The 20,623-nt window shown below is 45.0% G+C and overlaps 1 protein-coding gene across 1 annotated transcript; it reads right to left on the bottom strand.

Moving 5' to 3' along the window:
• Positions 1 to 206: 206 nt before the first annotated feature.
• Positions 207 to 20,010, bottom strand: UTP6 (UTP6 small subunit processome component). Its single transcript, XM_074188981.1, has 19 exons — positions 19,873 to 20,010; positions 18,611 to 18,695; positions 17,536 to 17,577; positions 16,456 to 16,548; positions 16,083 to 16,130; positions 14,133 to 14,196; positions 13,593 to 13,711; positions 9,515 to 9,592; positions 8,626 to 8,707; positions 8,290 to 8,371; positions 7,535 to 7,716; positions 5,591 to 5,670; positions 5,056 to 5,133; positions 3,993 to 4,172; positions 3,690 to 3,770; positions 2,657 to 2,766; positions 2,080 to 2,146; positions 1,496 to 1,568; positions 207 to 1,104 (listed from the first exon to the last, which is right to left on the bottom strand). Exons 1-19 carry the CDS (start codon positions 19,962 to 19,964, stop codon positions 947 to 949), a joined length of 1,794 nt encoding a protein of 597 aa, XP_074045082.1. The 5' UTR covers positions 19,965 to 20,010; the 3' UTR covers positions 207 to 946.
• Positions 20,011 to 20,623: the final 613 nt, after the last annotated feature.

The following is a 20,623-nucleotide window of genomic DNA, read 5'->3' as shown; positions in this document are numbered from 1 at the left end:
GCTGTGGGGGGCGCGGGAGGCCCCAAGGCTAGAGGTAAAAGGCGGCGGAGGGGGCCGGCCCGGGGGCCCGGGGCGCGGCCTGCGCGGTTTAAAGCTCCTCCAGACTTGTCCCCTACCGGGCCCCCAAGGGGACCCCCGGCGCCGGGCCCCCCCAGGGCTGCGGTCTGAACCCGACTCCTTAACCTCCCCATTTCGGGGCCGGAGTCACCCTCTGCCTTCTCCGACTTCACGCCCGGCCCAGCCCCACAAGCGGTCACCCTCACCTCCCACACAAGGCCAGGCCTCAGGCTCACCTCTCTAAGCCCAGCTCCAAACCGCCAGCACCAAGCTTTCCAGCCCAAGAACTCCAAAATACTGCTCTTTTGCAACACTTTGTGCCCAATTTGTCCTTGCTAATAAGCTGTCCCCTATGTGTGGCTACAAAGTGTTCCTCGGCTGATAAAAAAAAAAAGGAATTCTGATTTCTTCAGACTGGTTGGTATTTCATTGGCTGGGCTTGCTAACAGTTAATATTCGTCGAACTCGCATTTGCTAAAGTAGCAGGAAGCCGTGCCTTAATACACTTTGGGTAGGTACACTTAAATACATTTTGCATACTTTTCAGAAAAGAATGATCTTGTCTTTCAAAATACAAAACCCAGAAGGTTAAGAACTAAGGAGGCAAGAGAATAAAACTTAATTTCTTAGCTCATGAGGACCCCCCCAAGCTAAATCTGGAAGGAAAGAATGATGTCCCAGTTTTGTCAAGGTCTATGGAGCAGAAGAGGTTCCTCTCTGTTCTGGATGGACAGCTTTTCACCAATTCTCTCCTCCAGATTAAAGATGCCAAATGGCGATCAGAGGAGGAGTGATCCTCCTAATTTCCTAACAGGCTAGATCTACCTAGAATGTAAATCTATCACAAGGTTTTATAGAAAGAGTTCACAAGTCCAGCCAGAAGCTCTTGCTACAACTGGCTCATCTGGAGTAAAGTGTATTTGGCCACAAACTCCTCCACCATCTCGCCTTGAAGCATCTTCATGGCTCTCCAGTGGATCTGCCCACAATTCTCAGGTTTGCCACAAGGGTGGTTCAGTTCTTCCTTGATGTAATCCAACCACAGTTCTTAAAAGAAGAAAAAGCAGTCAAAACCCCTTGACATGTTGCCCAAGCAATGACCAGGCCCTGGACTTTACCAGGTCCAAGAGTTCTGGAGACCAAAAGGGCTCAGATCACTCAAACAAAATAATGCTCTTACCAGCCCTTTATATATGTGTATGTGTGTGTGTATTAATCTAACAGCATTTTGTTATAATTTATTTCCTTTGAAGTCCTGTGTATTTTAAGGCATTTTTTTTAAAATGTGAGAAGGATCCAGAGCAAAGAAAAAAATAAGTCCAGACCTTCCCCTCTCCACAAATAAGGCACAAAGGCACAAACTCCAAAAGTCTGTCTACAGGAGCCAGTCATCCCACCTCCCAAACCCCTACTGCCCACAAAAAAAAAGGTTTCTCACCATAATTCACAGAACCAAACTCTCTCAAGGCTCTCTCATAGTATTCTCTTAAGTTCAGCATCTTGCAGGTTTCCTAATAAAAGAAGCAGACAAGAGGGGTTCAGGACCCAGGGATGCACATTTCCCCAGAAAAGAAACTCCCTCTTGGCTACCCTAAATCCCAATTACTTCTCACTCTGATGCCTCACTACCTAGACCTCCACACAGAACAGAAACCTGTCCTACCCTCATCCTCCTCCCTGCTCTCAGGTTATTTTCTATGTGCAACTATGGAGAGCCTGCTTTCCTAACTCTGCTTTTGCATGAAAACCCAATTACATTTTAGATTCACCAGGGAAACTTCTGCAATGTAAAGAGATACCATTTAATTGATGGTCAAGTGAAGTGTGGATTTCCAAACTTAAAGCCAGGTCCTGATTTCCTTATGTTTTAGCTTTGATTCTGGCAGGGTGAGGGGACTCCAAGGAACAGTATTTGCTAAGTCTTTTTTTCTTACTGTCCCCTGTCTTTAGCCCTGGGGACCCCCAAGTAGCTGGCGGACTATCAGAATTAGGAAAACATGGCCAATGCCCCTCCTCACATACCTGCTCCTTTTCAATCTGGATCATCCTCCTGAAGAACTGAACTGAAAATGGGCGGTTTTCACGTAAACTAGAGAAAAGAGAAATTTTGCCCATGTGCCCACCTGTGGAAGAACCCCTTAGCAAACATGGCCCATAAACACATAGCAGCAAGCCAGGCTAATTGGATAAGCTCAGGGGTCAAGCCTGGCCACCAACAACAATGACTGCCAGTGTAAAATGGGCTGCAACTTCCTCTGTTATCACTGTTTCTCCCCCCGCCCCCAGCTCTACTTTTCCTCTGGTAGCCCTCTTCTCATTTTCAAGAGCCAACTTTAAAATTCCTCATTTTGTTATTTTGGTTTTTTAAGCAGAATTTTACAGAAAACTAGACTCTCCCAAATATGGGCATCAGCCTGAAGACTCCAAGGTCCTAATTTGTCTCCACTGAATATTGTGTAATAATAATCATCACAAAAAGAGTCACAAGTCCCCTTTTCTGAGAGCAGATGTGGCAGAATTGCCAAGTTGAGCCAAGAGGAGAAGGGCCAAGCAAGACAGGCCAGGTCATGTGGGGCACCTGCAGGGACGGTCTGACTACCTGATAAAGACTCTTTTGGCCTTCTTGTGGCCACCAGTCCGGTAAGCCCAATCAAGGTACTTCTCTTTCATGATCACAGAGTCGGCAGGGACTGTAGCAAGGAGAGATTTCTGCCATGAGAAAGAAACCAAAAACAATTTACATAAAGAGAATTCACAGAAATGTCATCCCAAAGCCAAGCCACTGGAGAGCTGGAGGCTTCAGACCAAGGGACTAACCCAGCAGCCACAGAAAGAGCCTGTCTGCCAGAGAATGCTCTGAATGAAAGAATGAAAATCGTCTGTGAAGCATTTAAAATGTACCCTGTGTTCAGCACTGAGGAGACAGGGAAAATGTCAATGGTCCCTCCCTTCAAGGACCAGACAGCACAGGGGCAGGTTCAGCTGCAGACCAACAGGGAGGCCCCAGGTCCTCTGAATAGGGATAGGCCCAGTCTGGGGGCTCTGAGACCCTGGCTGGAGGGACAGCTGTGTTGGGAAAGAATGGAAGCAACTGTATGTTTAATGAAGGGACTGAGATTAGCTGATGTCATCACAAGTGGATCAATAATCATGTACAAAAGGACCGTCATGGATCCTCAAGACTGCTTGTATCCTGCGAGGCAAAGCCAGGCCAACCCAAACCACACTGACAACAACCATACCTGTGTGAGGTGTATGTATGTACACACACACACACACACACACACACACACACACACAAACCCATTCCTCCTCCTGCTCTTCCCTTGCTTCACATTCACTTGGCTGATTCAGCTTCACTAAGTGCAGAAGGATTTTGCCTGAGGTTAGAGCCCAAGGAGACCTCAGAGAAGGAAAGCAAGGCCCAAGAGAGGCCAATGACCAGGCCCTTCCCTCCCTCCTTCCCCCTACCCCCCCCAGGAGTGAAGGCTCAGAGACCAGGGCTCTCCCCCTTTCCTGTCCTCTTTGCTCTTAGTCTCTGTTGAGGATCACTGAGCTCCAATAGGTATATCAAAGCAGAAGAAAGAGAAGAGGCAGCTGGGTGCCATCAGCAGCCTATCTCTAAACCACACCTGGAATAGGGCCTCAGTGTCTTCTTCACTCTGGGTCCCTTCACTCCACTCCAGCCACAGACTCCACAAGGGCAAACAATCCTGCGAACAATACACAAATGAGAGAAACAGAGCTGTGGCACTGCCAGACCCAGCCACACAAGCATCAGTTAAGATCCTACCACGGGCCAGGTGCCCCTGGGAGAGGGGATGCCACCACAGGGACAGCTTTAAGGAAATCTCCTGAAAGTCCAACTCTGGCTGCACAGATGCCAACATAGGTGTGCAAGGGCATGCCCCGCCCCCAGGTGGCAGGATTCAAACCTTGGCTCTCAGATGCCGAACAGCTTCCTGGAAACGCTCTTCCACCCGATTGCTGTCCAACCTGATCAGCAGCTGCAGCTGCAGCCGCCATCTGGAGACCGAGTCTGGGTTGTGGTCTGTCAGGGCCAGGGCCACCCCTAGCGCCACCTCAGTGAGGCCCAGGCCCAGCAACATGTCCAGCTGCACAAAAGAAAAGAACATGAAGGGGTGACCATGGTCACTCTTCAAGGTCCTTGGAGAAGGGAGCATGAGAGGCCCACGACCTCTATCTACCCAAGAGGCTCAAGACACCCCCAGCCCCAAAGCTGCCTCAACTGGGTGGTCCCCACAAGGCACAGAAGTCAGATGGGAGGGTCTCCTTCTCTCTCCACTCGTCTATTCTTTGTGGGAGTCAAAAAAATATAAACAAAAAATGAGAGAGAGAGTGCACACAAAAGCAAGAGACCCCCTGAAAAAAGCCAGGATGACCCAGAAGACAGCCTGTTAAAGAATCCACTGCTAGAACCCCCTTCCCCTCCAAAAAGCCCTGATCAGCCTGGGAAGCAGCCCAGAATGGTGATCACAAGCTGGCCCAGGGTCTGAAGACGAGGGAGGAGAACCCCTGCACCACTTCCTGAGCATCCCATTCCTGGGTCACCATGAGGCTCTAAGGGGAGGACATGTGTAAAGCACCTTACAAATGAGGAAGGGCCAGACCTATCAGGCAGGGGAGCTCAGGGGAGCTCAGCCAGCCCCAGTGCCACTCTGCTACTCCCAGTGGGACCTTGGGGGAAGCCCTTTCTCTCCGAGGCTGCAGCCTCCTGGGCCTAGTCCCACAGCAGGGACCCAGTCAGACAGAATGCTACTACCATGCAGAAAGACCATGAGGAGCAAGCACTGTGCTGCCCACCTCCTACCAAAGCCAAGAAACTCAAAGGATCACTCCTGGAGAGGGTCAGACAGACAGCGCACTTTGTGGAGCTATGGGACTGTACATCGTTTGTTAAAAAGGGAAAGAGACAAAATGAACATTGGGTAAGCTTAGACAACACAGGTAAGTGGCCCCACAGGGCCACCTCCTTACCCACTGCTGATACAGGTCTTCGGGAAGCAGTCTGGCATCATGGGCCCTCCTGAATACATCCATGACCCGCTCCTGTCTCTGAAATCACAAAAGGTCCAGAGTCCATCACTCAATCCTGGTGAGAGTGTCCAAGACTCAAATAGGAACACACGGAGGTATACAGTAAGACATGGCCAACATCATAATGTTTTTGTGACTATGCATGATGCTTATTAGGGTTTTACTTTCCTTTTTTTCTAATGGGAGAGATGGGAAGGAGAGAAAATTGATTAACTTAATTAACTTAAAAAAAGGATTTTTTTTAACTAAAAGCTAATTGAATCCTAAATAATATAATTTAATGTGAATAATCTGATACAAATAAAAACGGTTTTTAAATTATGTTGATCTCCAGAAAAATCAAACCTTACTTAAGACAACATGGCACTGAAAAAAGACTTTTAAAATCATGGGCAGTTCTCAGAGGTGGATGGTTTTCCCTGAGAACCTGTGGCTCCAGCTGCCCCCTGACCAAATGATTTGATTTATGCCTTACCTTCTCTTTCAACTCCTTGTTATTCGTTTTCCTATTAAATCGCTCCAAGCAGAAGGTGATGTAATACTTCCACATGGCCTCTATAAAGTCAGAAAAAAGACCACACAGAAAAAGAAAAAGTTGATCAAAGGAAGCAGAACTTCTAATGGACCTACAAGAGGACACAAGACAGAAGCATCTTCTGTGCTATTTTAATTCTCTGGTTGAAGCCCTAAGGGCTTCAAGGTTAAGATTTTAACCCTTATTTTGTTTTTACTGTTGGTTAAATTGAAAGGAAATATGCAGTTGACTAAAGTTTGATCATTTGTTTTAAAAGAAATAGAGAGAGTAGTCATCAGTGAGTCCAACCACAGCCGCTGCTTCTCGGCAGAAGAACCTATGGCCTGGCTACCTAAGTCTGCCAGCCCAGGTTCATGGGCTAGAAAACCAGATACCCCAGTGATGCTGGAGAGTTGGGCTGGGGCAATACCACAGGGTAAGAAGCTTTATTCAATGCATACCACAGAGCATCATCAAAAAGCAAAGATAATTGAAAGGTCTTTTTGAATGTACTCTACAATAAAATACCTATGTGACAAAGAACATTTACCCAAATGCTTCTTCTCAAACAAGGGGCCATCCTCATGACCACTGTCAACATTATAAGCTACACAAGAGCCATAGCTTGGGTGGAGAGGAAGAAAGAGGGGAAGAATGAAAGGAAGGGAGGGAAGTAAGTGGCCCATTTCCTGCTTGTTAATTCATTTGTTTTTTAAATGTTGTGTTTTATATAAGACTTTACCTCTTACTGCATTATATCATTTGATTATTTTTGTTTAATTACTTGTTCTTGCAAAAATGTGCACCAAAAGAGGTTTAGTGGATAGAGAATGGGGTCAGGTCCCACCCTGGCGTTCACTGGCAAGGGGACCCTGGACAAATTACCAAATCTCAATGACTAGAACACTGACTGCCCTATTGCCAGACTGAATCGAGGACAGGAGATTCTGCACTAGGGGTTCCTGTAAAAATAAAGATGTCTGGCCTGGGGGTGGGGGGAGGACTCCAAATGGAACAAGCAGGTGGCAGCTGTTGGCCAAAGTTCACTACGCTGGGCTCTGATCCATGCTCCCTGTCGAGGAAGCTAGAGTAAAACCCCACAGCCTGAGGATGCTAGCTGCGGAGTCCCAGCGCAAGATCAAGCTGGCCAGCACACTCATTTTAAAGACAGGGAAGCCTGGCATGTCCCCAGAGGACTCAGGCGAAGACTCAGAGGCAATGAGAATTCACAGCCAGGACACAACGAAGGGTGGCGAAGAGGTGAGCTGATCCAACCATTCTGAGCAACCTGGAAGAGGCCCAAAGGGCAATCCAACAACTAAACTGCTCTGAATGCAGGCTAAGGCAGAGTATTTTCACTTTTTAAAAACTATTTTGTTTTTTCTTTCTTTCTCATAGTTTGTTCCTCCTCTAGTTCTGACCCTTCATAACATGGCCAATATGGAAATTTGTTAAATATGAACAACCTATATCAGAATACTCGCTGTCATGGGAAGGGAGAGGGAAGGGAAGGTGGCAGAAAAATGTGCCAACACAAAAGCCTACAAAGAGATGAATATTGATTTCAATTTCGATCTATGCTTATCATGGAGGCAAACGTAAAGTCTATCAGATTGCCTTTTGTTGTGGGGGAGGGAAGGGAGGGGAAGAAGAAAAATTGTAATCCTTGCCAAAAAAAAAAAAATTGGTAGAAACTGCCATTATATGTATTTGGAAAAGAAATAAAATATTTCTATATTAAAAAAATAAAGATGTGTTGAAAACTCTTTGCATTGTAAATGGAAAAAATAAAATAAAATAACATAAAAAAAAACAGAAACAAAAAGAATTCACAGCCAGAGATTCTGAATCCAACCCTCTGGTACCCACACTGCTACACTTTAAATCTCCTGGCGGAAGACAAACCTGTAGCCAGAGAGCTCACAGCCTCCTCATAGACGGCACAGGATCGCTCCTCCCTCCGGGCCACCTCTGCAGCTTTCCCTTGTTTGGATGCCAATTCACCGGGGAGCTGGGTCTCCAGCTCTAGCTCTCGCCGCGCCACAAAGTCCCAGGTGAGGGGGTCCTCAGCATGTAGAACCTGCAGGCTGGAACAAAAGAGATTTCTCCCACCTGTCCTGGCCTAAGGAAAGCCAGGGAGAAGGGACCTAATTCCACCAAGGAGGAAAGAAGGCAAAGGAATGAAAGGCAGCAGCTCTTCCTTCTCCCAGTCTATGGACTATGGCTCTGGCATCTGCTGTGGCTCATCTCCTCCAGGCCCCTCAGAATATCAGAGCTAAGCAGTGACTGAGGCCAGGTCATCACTCCAGAGTCACCAATTGCTTTGTTGTGGCCACTACTAGTCAGTGGTCACTGTCGTCCAGTGGTTAGAGTGTGGGGCCTGGTGACAGAAGACCTGAGTGTGAATCCTGCCTCAGACATCTGCTGGCTTCCTGACCCTAGGTCAACTGTGCCTCAGTGTCTTCAGTTGTAAAATGGAGATGAGAAGTGCTCCCACCCAACAGGTTTAGTAGAGGACCAAACAAACCCAAGGGTGAAGCTCCATAAAGGCCAGTGATGACGGTGATTTCACCCTGAACCTGCTTTGTCAAACCTTCAGCACACCCCAGAACAGACACCACCCCCCCAATGACATGTCCCCACCTCCTCCCTCCACTTACTGGTCATAAATCTCTTTCTGAAGATCTTGTGCAAAAGTGAATAACTTTGCAATGGAGAGTAAGGAGAGATGAAATTCAGCACCTAAAAAAAAAGACAACAGAGAAGGAATCAAGTCAACAGATCTGCAGGGCGTTCTCTGCTGTACTTGGGACCTTCTGTTGACTTTCAATTAGTCTCGGGCTTTGGAGTGGCATCTCCCCCCAGGCATTCCCAGGTCTGCCTGATAATGCCAAAGGAGGTGCCAGTGGAGTTGAGCACATTCTGAGCTCCGGGAGCCAGGAGCCTCTTCCACTGCTTACACTGTCCTATATGTTCCACTAGAGTACAAGGCATACCTTTGATTTTACTCACAGCTTCCTTATAAACAATCCGTGCCAAGGCACAATTCAGGATCTCCTCAGGATAATCAAGTGCATCCTAGAGAGTTAGAAACCAAATTTCATGAGCACCAAAGCACAAAGCACCAAGACAACAAGTCAGATCTGACTTCAAATTAGTCACAGAAACCTAGGGAGATCAAGCTGCTCAGGCCTCAGTTTCCTCAGCTATAATATAAGAAAGCTGGTCTAGCGGTCCCTAAAACTCTTTTTAAAAATGGGTCCTAGGTGGCACAGTGGATGGAGCACCAGCCCTGGAGCTAGAAGGACCTGAGTTCAAATCTGGCCTCAGACACCTAATAATTACCTAGTTCTGTGTGACCTTAGGCAAGTCACTTAACCCTATTGCCTCTTAAAAACCAAAACAATAAAATAAATGGTTCCTGTCTTTGATTGTGGGGATGCACAATGTGGGAGAAAACAGATTAAGTTGGACAGAGAATGTTTAATCTACATCATCTCATCCCTTCCATTCTTCTAAATAAAAGGAAATTAAAACAGGTTTAGGGAACCACACTTCAGTCTTCATTGAGTGACTTTACTTTTTTGTTTGGGCTTTTCTATAAATAAAAGTACTTGATAAATTCTACCTTCTCTTCCAGTTACATTTTTCAATCACCTCTCAATATGGTCTCCATCCCACACACACCCACCCAGAGCTCAGCCCACAGAATTCTTAGTCCCTTTTCCCAATAACTTTCCAGATTTCCACCAGGCTGCCAGGCTTGACAGGCTTCCCTACCAAGGACCCTGAGCTCTCTTGGGTGTCAAAGATTCACATTCTCAGCTCTGCCTGACCTAGCAAGACACCCCCACCTCAGAAATTTCCACAGGTTAAGGATCTCACCAAATCCATTTTTGCTTGTTCAAATTCTTGCTTCTCTTTCCTCAGCTTCTCAGCATTCATTAGCTCCATCCTAAAATACTAAAGATAACATCAATAAATAACTTTGGGAAGGAAAAAAAACACTATTCCCCCTTCCCCCTAAAAATGGGGCAGAAATAACATCCTTACACACACACACACACACACATACACCCCTCCCCACAGCCAAGGCAGCATCTAAGTAAACAAGAAATCCAAGCAACAAGCATCCTCAAGGCAGCACAGACAAGGCCTGAACCATCAGTGGGCTGATCACATGCATACCATTGAGGACTCCATCATCTAAAACAGAGCAGAGAACAATCTTACCATCTACTCACAGGGAGGTTGGGAGGATGAGATGAGATGAGGCACATGAAGCACACTGCAATTTTTAGTTCATCATTGCAGTATGCGATAATCACATGGTTACATTTTTCCTTCACACATACAACAAAACAGTAATGTTTCTCTTGTGCTTTGCTTTAAAAGACAATACTGGAGCTTAACCTGACTGCCAATTTCCTACAGAAATACTGCTTTTAAAAGCACAACAAAAATAAAGCCAAGTATAGACCTTCAGAAAGACTTAGAAAGGGCCAAAGGAAAAAAAGTTCAGGTTTTGTTCTTTACTTGGTAATCATCAACTCTTTTGATTCTGCTTTGTTAAATGCTGAAAGTTTTATGTGGCAATTATTCCACTACTTGACTGGTTTTGTTCAGAATTAAATTTGTGATAAAAACATATGTCAGTAATAACAGAAAAATTACCAAATTATGTTCAAGGATCTCAGGAAAAGATGATACTGATGTTATTTTAACCAAGTAGCTTAACAGCAATACAACTGTGAGGACATTAAGACAGAGACCAAATATGAACGTGATGGACTGTTCTGTAAGAAATCATCATGGAGGGGAGCTAAGTGGCACAGTGGATAGAGCACCAGACTTGGAGTCAGGAGGACTGGAGTTCAAATCTGGTCTCAGACACTTAATAATGACTTAGCCATATGACCTTGGGTGAGTCACTTAACTCCATTGCCTTGCAAAAAGAACAAAACTGAAAGAAATCATCAGCTGCATTTTAAGGTCTGCTTCACTTGCTTCTCACCTCTGGCTCAAAGCTAGCCAACTTCATCATTCTTTATTGCAAAGAAAGGCTGTAACATATTCTCAGGCCCTACCCCTTAGGAGCTTTCCTTCACACTGGCTCCAATGGTCAGATTCATAGATGCTGGACATAGAACTGAAAGGGACCTAAGATGTCATTGGGTTCAACACTCTCACATGGTGCAGAACCAGGAGAACACTGCAGATAGTACCAGCAATACAGTCTCAGGAAGAAATGTGAATTACTTAGCTCTTCTTATAAAACAATGATCAAGACAATTCCAAAGGACTCGTGATAAAAAATGCTCTCAACCTCCAACTACAGAATAGTTTGAATGAAGACTGAAACTTACCATTTTTCACTTTATTTTGGTCTGTGTCTTCTCTTACAACATGAATAATATGGAAAAAATATTTTGCATGAATGCACCTGTAAAACCTATATCAAATTGCTTGCTATCTCAAGGAGGGAAGAAAAGGAAAGAGGGAGAGAATTTGAAACTCAAAATTTTCAATAATGAAATGCTGGGTGGACAGAGCCAAGATGGAGGAATGAAGGAAGAAATTTCTAGAAACTGCTCCCCCCAAACCATCCCTTCAAAAGTTAGCAAATTATGACTCTAGTCAAAATTTAGAGGGGCAAAACCCATAGTCCAAGACAACTTAGAAGACCTGCAGGAAAGGTCTGTTTCACCAGGACCAGGGGATGGAAAGAGACACAGGCACAGCCAGGCCACAGCAAACCTGCTCCAGCATTCCAGGAAGAGCCTGGGGAGTACCTGCGACCCTGGGTGGCTTGAAGGGGTGGTGAGAGAACTCTGCAGCACCAGAGTGAGCACAGAGAGAGCAGAGCCCGGGCAGAGCAGCCCTGAGGTGGGAATCTGTAGAGCCACGCAGGAGCAGCTTCCAGAGCACTCAGCCCACAGACAGTAAGGGGATCAGGAGAGACTGCTATTCCTGGGGCAGGACTCTGCTGTTTGCCTGCACTCAGATCCAGGTCACAGTCTGGGGCCCCACACCACCACAGCAGAGCAGCAACCCTCCTCAGTTACAGGGCAGAGGGGAGGGCCTGTGGATATCCATATACCAAAGCCAGGCAAGAGAGCAGTCAGAGCCTCTCGTAAGTCCTTGGAGTAATCAAGGAACCTGTGGGTTATCTCAAAATCCCCCCAAAGCTTAAGTGTGGTAAATCTGAGGAAATGAGCAAACAAGAGAAAAAGAAGAACCTGACCATAGACAATTACTTTGGTCCAATGGAAGATTCAGAAGATGACAAAGTTGAAAATTCTGTATCCAAAACCTCCAAGAGAAATAGGAAATGGGCTCAGGTTATGGAAAAGCTCAAAAAAGACTGAAAAACAAGTAAGGAAGATAGAGGAAAAATTGGAAGGAGAAATAAGAGCGATGAAGGAAAATCATCAACAGCTTGGCAAAAGAAGTACAAAAAAGTACTGAAGAAAATAACATGTTAAAAACCAGTTTAAAACTTCAGCCTCCCAGAAACAGCCCCAGTATGCCTGGGAGCCGTGGCTCCGGGCAGAAGCAGCAGTTTCCTGACCTGCACCCTGGGGAGCACCGGACACAACTTGGAGGATCAGCGGGGAGACTTCTACCAGAGCGAGCACAAAGCCCAGGCCCTCAGGGCAGTTGCTGAGGCACAGAGGAAGCAGCCCAGATCCAGGAAACAGAAGCAGGCGCCTCCAGGCAGATGCACCCTGAGTGCCCAGCCTACCGAAGGTAAGGGAGTGGAGGGAGATTGCCAGAGTCTGTCCTCTATCTCTGGAACACGACTCTGGGGCTCTGACCACACTCAGCTCTGCTCCTCTCAGCACTTCAGTGATCAAAGACAATTCTAAAGTTCTAGTCAGAAAATTCCATCGACATCCAAAGAAAGAACAATAGGGCCCAAATGCAGACCAAAGCATACTATTTTTCACTTTTAAAAATTTCTTTTATGGTTTTTTTCCTTTCTCATGGTTTTTTCCCTTTTGTTCTAATTCTTCTTTCACAACATGATTAATATGGAAATGTTTAACATAGCTGTAAATGGGTACTCTATCAGATGTCAACTGGAAGGGAGAGGAAAGGGAAGGAGGAAAGGAAAAAATATGAAAGCTAAAATCTTACAAAAAAATGAATGCTGAAAACTATCTTTATGTGTAATTGGAAAAAGAATTTTAAAGTTAAAAAAGTAAACCAAAAACTCCCTTCCCTTGGAGATAGAATTGTTGGAAAAACCATTGATGCCCTGAGTCACACTGGTTGGATCACACTATGAGCCTCCAGGACAGGCTGAATTCCTGTTCTGATTGGCCTAATGTTCTAGCACACGGCGAAACTCCCCAATAAACCTTGGGATCCATTTATTAAGTGACCACCTGGTCATCCACATCCTGTGGACTCTCAAGGAAAAAAATCATTAAGCAAAGAAAGAAGAGGAAAGAGAAAGTAAAGGGAAAATAAAGGGAAAAGAGGGAGCAGCCCAAGAAGGAAGGAGAAAAAGAGCAGAGAGGGAGGGAAAGAGATGAAGGTGGCTGGTCAGCACACTCCCATCTCTTGCTTCCAGGCCCTCTGAGTTGAACAGCAGAACCCTGGTCACAGCACCAGCCCAAAGACAGCTTCAGTCGCCAACTCAGACCTAATACCAGTTCTCAGCACCAGTGTCAGGGCTCTCCTGAGATATTTTTTTTAATTCAGCAGACTCCAATATAAAGCAGAGATCCTTAACCAAAGGTACAAAAATCTGGTTTTGTTTTTTAAATACTTTGGTCAACTGGCCCCCCCTTTGTAATCCTCTGCAGTATCCTACTACACATCAGGCCTTTTTTTTTAAGAAAAGCCTCCATTTAAGGGTGGGGCTACATCAGAATAATACAACCCACCTAGTTACAGGCAGCATCAAAACACCAGGAGGTGGACATTGCCTGATTCCCAGCTGAGGCATACTCACTTCTTGATAAAGTTTGGGAGACTCTGGGTGGAAACGCAGTGCCCGAAGAAAGAGATGCCTGGCACTTTCTGAAGAAAGGCGATCCTCCATCTCCCATTTGGCTGCCATGATCCACAATGCTGTCCAGGAGAGGGGAACAAAACAAATCTGATTCCCTTGCTGAAAATCAACAGAATCTTCCAAACCGGCAAGAAATTCATTTAAATGCTTTCTTTGCTTATATTGACTCTCTTAGCAAAGTTCAATACTAATTAAGCCAGACATTAAATTTCTTGCCTAAAACAAAATACTGTTCCTTAAAATCTAGGTTATTTTTCCTGACCCTCATTGGACTGTCTCAAAAAGAAATTAAGAGTCTAAAAGGGATTACCCTAAAATCCAGGCACTCTGCATCTGCTGACCATTGTTACACAGTAAGGTCCTTGGAGATGCCAGGCCCCACTTCCCCCAACTCAGCCCACCATCACTTCTAAATGTATTCTTCAATTAGCTAAGCCTTTAAAAGCCAACATGTAAAAAAAGAGTCCTAATTCACCATACCTGGTTTGTTTGGATGAATGGCCAGCAAGGAAGAGAATGTTTTACCAATTTGGGTTTTGTTATTCTGTAAGAAATAAAAAAAAATTCCTGTTTTAAAAGCAAAGAATTCTCCCTTCTCCCCTGTCCTGGCCAGCTTGGGCTGACCACTTACCAAGGCCCCAGGATGCAGGAGACACTCACAATGAGGTCCCCGATCAATTTTCTGCTGGGCTCCCAGGAATCAGAATCCCAGAGCAGTTGCACAGAAACTATAACTGAACATCACCTAAACATGCCAACTCCAATGACAAAACAAGGCCATCAATAATAACTGACATAAGGGGGAGTCTAGGTGGCACAGTGGATAAAGCACCAGCCCTGGAGTCAGGAGTACCTGAGTTCAAATTCAGCCTCAGACACTTAATAATTACCTAGCTGTGTGGCCTTGGGCAAGCCACTTAGCCCCATTGCCTTGCACAAAAAAAAACCTTAAAAATAAAAAAAAATAATAACTGACATATACTAGTCCAAGCACGTGCAGAGCCCTTTATACACAGAGGATCTCCAGTGTCTTACTGCTATTTTAAACTATCAAAACTTTAAAACTGCACTAACCACCCCTACTATTATTACTATTTTATTCTATTTTGGGTCTTTTTTTTTCTTTTTTTGGTTTTTGCAGGGCAGTGGGGTTCGGGTGGCTTGTATGTCACACGGCTGGGTGATTGTCAGGTGTACGGAGCCGAATGTGGGCTCAGGTGCTCATGGCTTCCAGGGCTATCCATTGTGCCACCGGGCCATACCCACAATTATTACTATTATTTTTTTTAATTTTCATTTTTTTCTCTCCCCTTTATTGCTCAAGTGAGTCTATATTTATGGGGGAAGGGGGGTATTTCGTTTACTCTTAAACAAGAATATTTTATTAATGTATAAAAAAGTTATTTGTACAAAATGAGAATAAATATTAAATTAAAAAAACTGCACTAAGACTTTTAGTACAGTCTGTATTACTCCATATCCTCCTCCAAACAACCCTCCACTGTACAGATGGAGAGACTAAGGTTACAAGGATAAATGACTTATTCTCTCCATGTCTGAAACAGTATCAGATTATCCCCATGTTGCAATCATCCTAGAGAATAAATCAAAACTACATTCAAGTTTCCTGATTTTCATTTAGACCAGGGGTTCTTAACCATTTTTTGCCCTCAGTTTCCCTTGGCATCAGTCTGGGAAACCCTATGTACCCTTCTCAGTCATATTTAAAAAAGCACAGAATTATAAAGGGAACCAATGATACTGAATTTCAATGATCAAAACATTTTCAAAACCCAGTCTCACAAACTCCAAGGTAAAAATCCTGATTTATCCTCTCCAAAGAAAGGTGCTTATAATTCACTTGGAAATTCATCCACTAAAAAAAGAATCAAAGTTTGAATTTAAGATGGCAGGAGATAGATTCTTTTTCTTCTTTAAATCTATTTCCAAATTATATGTCTATCCTTTATTTAATTTTTTTTAGGGGGGGTGTTGCAAGTGGTCAGAAGATATGGAAGTTCTGGCACTAAAGCACTTACCCTCTCTCTCTCCCCTCATAGAAGCTTTCTCATAAAATGGGGTAATTTTACTTCCTACCACTCCCCTCACAAGGTTGTGGGAAGGAACAGTACTCTCTCAACTCCAGAGGTGGGTCATGAAACGTCACCAAATACTGTGTTCCATAAAGAACTGCTGGCCCATATTCCCCCACGCTCTGGAAACAGGACCTACATCTGATCCTGACTGTGAATCTTGCCAGCACACAGATCTCTGCTCACAAGATGTGCTTCACCATTTTTTAATTAAGTGACAGTAACTTCTTCCCAACCTTCAGTGAAAACCATAGTTGTGCAAGCACAGATATGGCCTAGAAGTCAGGAGACACTGTCTAAAAGGAATGAAAGATAAGGAAATAAAGGACATACTCACCCATTTCTTACAAAAAGCTATGTAAGAAATCCAGAGTTGAATATCTTCCTATGGGAAATACACAATAGAAATCAGTCTTTAGCTGTATTTCATATAGTCACAGTTAAGTTTTTAAAATCTGGCTCATTTGCTTTTACAACCCCTTCATTTCCAAATATATTGCTCCTTTGCCATAACCAAAAAGCCAATCCTCCAAAAAAAGAAAGATGGCCTGTTCCCATCTTCAATGTCAACAAAACAAAAATGTGCTGTGCCTGGATAAGAGAAGGAATCACCCCAAGGGGTCTCCTATGGGGGAACACCTACTAGGCAGCTGGCAGACTAATACTGACTCTTGGCTGTCCATCATCCACAGGGCCCCAAACCTGCTGACCTTCCACTTTGAGGTGGCTCGACGGAAGAGGTTCTGGATTCTGTGCAGAATTGAAAACTCGATCTCTTCCTTCTTAAATACGTATCTGGTGCGCTGGGGACCAAAAGGCAAAGCCTCAATCTCCAGGAGGACCCACAGGCCCCCCTCCCCATCAGTCCAATCTGTCAAACTCATCCCCTTCCCAGGCACAAACCACCATCCTCCCCACCCATGCCAATGAGAGGCTCTCCTCACCCTCTACTTCAACATTAAGAGGATCAACAGCCTCCCCTAATTAGGCACAGCTCCAACCATGTCACTCCCTAATCAAAATTCTCAGCCCCATGACCTTAAGATCTGTAGTTCTTAACCTTTTGGGTAGCATGTACCCGAGTAGTTGGGAAAGCCCATGGACCCCTCTCTCAGCATGGTTTTAACATACATAAAATAAGATACATAGAACTAGAAAGGAAAGCAATTCTATTGAAATACACTTATTGACATATTTTTAAAAAGTTCCATAAACCCATCTTTACAACTCCTTCTGTCCTCCCCTATTCTATGGTAAAACAAAACTCCTTGGGTTGGGGCCCATCTGCTTATCCGCATTTAGGGATAGGACCTCACTAGTCCAAACAAACTGCCCTCAGGGCCCCTCTCCTGTCTTCCTTCCAGTCATTACACACACACACACACACACACATACACACAAACACACAGACACAGAAAGAAACATAAATGTACAAACACACACAGACTGACACAGAAACATACAGAGACAGACAGAAACAGACACTGACAGATACAGACACAAAGAGAAACACAGACACTAACAGACAGAAACAGACACAGACTTACAAACACATACACTGACACAGACAAAAAGACACATGCATGCACACACATACATACACACACACACACACACACACACACACACACACATAGGGTCTGCTCTCCTCCACTTTTTGTGTCCTGATTTGCTGTGTCCATGACTGCCCAGGTCCCATCAGTTGGGGGGCCGGGTTGCTAGGAGTGGGTCATATTTTGTGGTTGTCCCTCCCCTCAATCCCCCCCAATCCTGGACATCTATCCACTTACTGCTCTTCTTTTCTTAATCAGTTCCAGAAGATTGATTTCATACTACAAAGAAGAAACAATATGGCATGTCAGAACAGACCCAAAGAAGAGGAACAAGAAAGAATTTTGAACTTTCAAAATAAAAAGAAACACAACTAGTCGAAGAACTAGTAGGGTAATCAAGGATTATCAAGGAGCACAATTTACAGCAATAATTCTTCTCGGAAAGACCAGGATTCAGTCAACCAGGTGCTAAATCTGCTAAATTTTCTTTCTGAGGGTATATCCCTTCCGATCCCTCAGAATGGAATCCCACAAACTTGGTGGGCTCCCTCTACACTGGGTGGTCTCCCTCTATACAAGGTGGGGGCTCCCTCTACAGCTAGTCCATTGAGGCAGCATTTCTCCTGTCATGGAAGCTGGTTCAGATTAAAACCAGCCTAAGAATCAGAAGGTACTTCAGAGAGCAATAGCCCAGCCTTTCCATTCCAAACCCCAAGCTTGTGGCTACAGGAGGGGACTCACCACCAGGTCAGCTCCACCTGCTGATGCTAGGCCTGAGGCCAGGGACCTTGAAGTGCTGTGTAAGGCCATAGACTTAGGAAGTATCTGAGGCAGGATTTGAACCATCTACTCTGACACCAGGACCAAGGCTCATTCCTTCAGCAGCCTATTATGTATCCCTCAAGTCTCTTCTTTCTGAGGTTGTGCACCTTCTGATCCCACAAGTTTTCATATGACAGTAACTAGATCCTGAATCCTTTCATTCCTCTGGATCTGTTCCACCTGGCTCATGTCCCTTTTAAAATGTGGATGCTAGGACTGAATTTTATTAAAAGCCTTACTGTAAATAAGAAAATATTGCACTAAGTGACCCTTCCTGTAGCCCCATCAAAAAAGAAATAATTTTAAGTGGACATGATTTATTCTCAATAAAAGCATATGCTGGCCATCTGCTATTAATTTTCCTTTTCTAAATCAGGTTAGATATTTAAAAATCCATTCTACAAATGGAGGCATCAATGCCAAGTTCACCCATTCATTAGTTAATTAAAAAGGAATAAAAATTCAGAGAAGAAGTAATCAATCAACTCACTTGGATATAATTGATAAAATCTTCTTTAAAAAGAGCCCTTCTTTGTACTTTGTATTCTAGAGCTGAGGCCTTCTTAATGACAGCCCTGGGGAAATAAAGCAGCCTAAAATAAACTCTTTGAGAAAGATAAAGAGAACATAAGCAGCCATGCTTTTGTAATACCAAGCCACATTTAAAAATTTTTAAACCGAATTACAGCAACAGTTAAACTATCTACTATCCAAAGCTTCTCAGGCAACACAAGGAAAATGAGTTTTATACAGACGGGTCTCTCTTCCAATCACCGTTGTCACCTTCCTAAAACTCAGATCTAACCACTCATTACCTCCTTAATATACTGCAGCGGCATTCTATTACCTCCAGAATTAGATATAAAATCCTATTAAGCTTTTAAAGCCCTACACAACTTGGCCATGTCCTACCTTTCCAGCCTTCTTACAAGCAGCAACTGTGGCCTTTGGGTGGTCATCCCACAGCAGGACCACCACTCAACACAGTTCCTCTTAGCAGCTTCCCCAAATCCAAACGCACCTTCTGACCAACAATGCTGAACTACAAGAAATGTGCATTCAGTTGTCTGCGCATTGGATGTTAAGCTCCTTGAACAAGAGTCAACTTCTCTTTCTTTCTATCTTCTGGCAGTGCTTACCACAACATCTGGCATATAGCAGGTGATTAATAAATGCCTCATGCATCCCATCTAGATTCCATTTGCGTATGGCTGTCTCTATCCTGACCCGTTAGGCTGTAAGGTCCTTGAGGGTCTTTATCTCTATTCCCACAGCAGGTGACTAATTACTGCATCATTGATCCCATCTAGATTTCATCCCTTTATAGCTGTCTACAGCCTGACCCACTGTCTCTACTTCCACAGCAAACAGCAGGTGACTAATGATGGCTTTATGGGCTTCACTGGCACATGGCCGCCTGCACCGGTCTCATTAGACCCTGCACAGCACGATGCGATGGTGACGGATGCCAACCGGGCAGCATCCCATCACAGCATCCCTTCCAAAAGCCCGCGTGGGGCGGGCCTCCCTGCCGCTAGGGGGCGCCGCCGCTCCTCCTCCGGCGGGAGGTGCCCTGGGGGCAGATGGGCAAGTGCCTGAGGCGACGCCCCCCCACGAGGCTGGACCCCGCCCAGGCCACCTCCCGCCGGAGAACCCGGACGTAGCTGCCGCACGTGCTCCCTGCGGGGCACAAACCCTGAGGCCGCCCCCCCAAACCCGGAGCCGCCGCCCCCCAAACCCGGGGCCGCTCACTTGATCTCCTTGCGCGAGAAGAGCCCGACTCGCTCCAGCTGGAGCAGCTCCGGGAGCCGGTCCTCGAGGTGCTGCTCGATGACCTCCGCCATGGTGTCGGCTCAGCACTAGCGGAGAGCGGCACCGGGGGCGCATGCGCGGACTCACTTCCGGAAAAGTCCCGCGACCTTTCACCTCCGACCTGCCGGCGAGCACGTGGTTCGCCGCTTCCCCGCCCCCCTGCCCCCGAGCACTGGCGGAGGCGGTCGCTTCTGCCTCTGGGACTGGGCGGAAGTCCGTGGGCGCGCGGTCGAGGGGGCGGGACTTGTGGGACGCCGTGGGGGGGGGGGGAAGGGCATGCTTAGTCGAAGAAGCGAAAATTTAAAAGTCCCGTGGGCCAATCCTTCTCCGAGCATTTTTGTTTGATTTTTTTTTTTTTAATTCACTTTGACTTTTCACTTGCTAAGCACTTTTCACTTTTGTTACAATTAACGGAATTTTTTAATTAATTTTTTAATTACATTGTTTTCACGAAAGCAACTCGATGCTTCCATTTTCTACCAACTTTTTCTTAAATTAAAATTTAATTTTAACTTTTTCAATCAGGCATTTATTTTTAAACGTTTTTAACTGACAAGTATGTTTAACTTTTTAAAAACTATTTTTTAACTATTTCATTTTAAAAGTTTTCTTAAGCTTTTTTAATAAGGCTGTTTAAACTTTTAAAAGTGTTTTAAACTTTTTAAACCTTAGTTTAAAAGCTAATTAAAAT

Source organism: Macrotis lagotis, chromosome 5 (genome assembly GCF_037893015.1).
Source record: "Macrotis lagotis isolate mMagLag1 chromosome 5, bilby.v1.9.chrom.fasta, whole genome shotgun sequence".
Classification (NCBI taxonomy): domain Eukaryota; kingdom Metazoa; phylum Chordata; class Mammalia; order Peramelemorphia; family Peramelidae; genus Macrotis; species Macrotis lagotis.
Note: the sequence above shows the minus strand (reverse complement) of the source record. Positions and strands in the feature narration are given on the sequence as shown.

Excerpts from the sequence above, each read along its gene's own strand:
- UTP6 (XM_074188981.1), bottom strand. The coding sequence starts at position 19,964 with ATGGCGGAGGTCATCGAGCAGCACCTCGAGGACCGGCTCCCGGAGCTG. Across the intron at positions 18,696-19,872 it reads TTCTCGCGCAAGGAGATCAA|GGCTGTCATTAAGAAGGCCT; the intron begins GTGAGCGGCCCC and ends TTATTTCCCCAG. Across the intron at positions 14,197-16,082 it reads TAGCTTTTTGTAAGAAATGG|AATAACAAAACCCAAATTGG; the intron begins GTGAGTATGTCC and ends TATTTCTTACAG.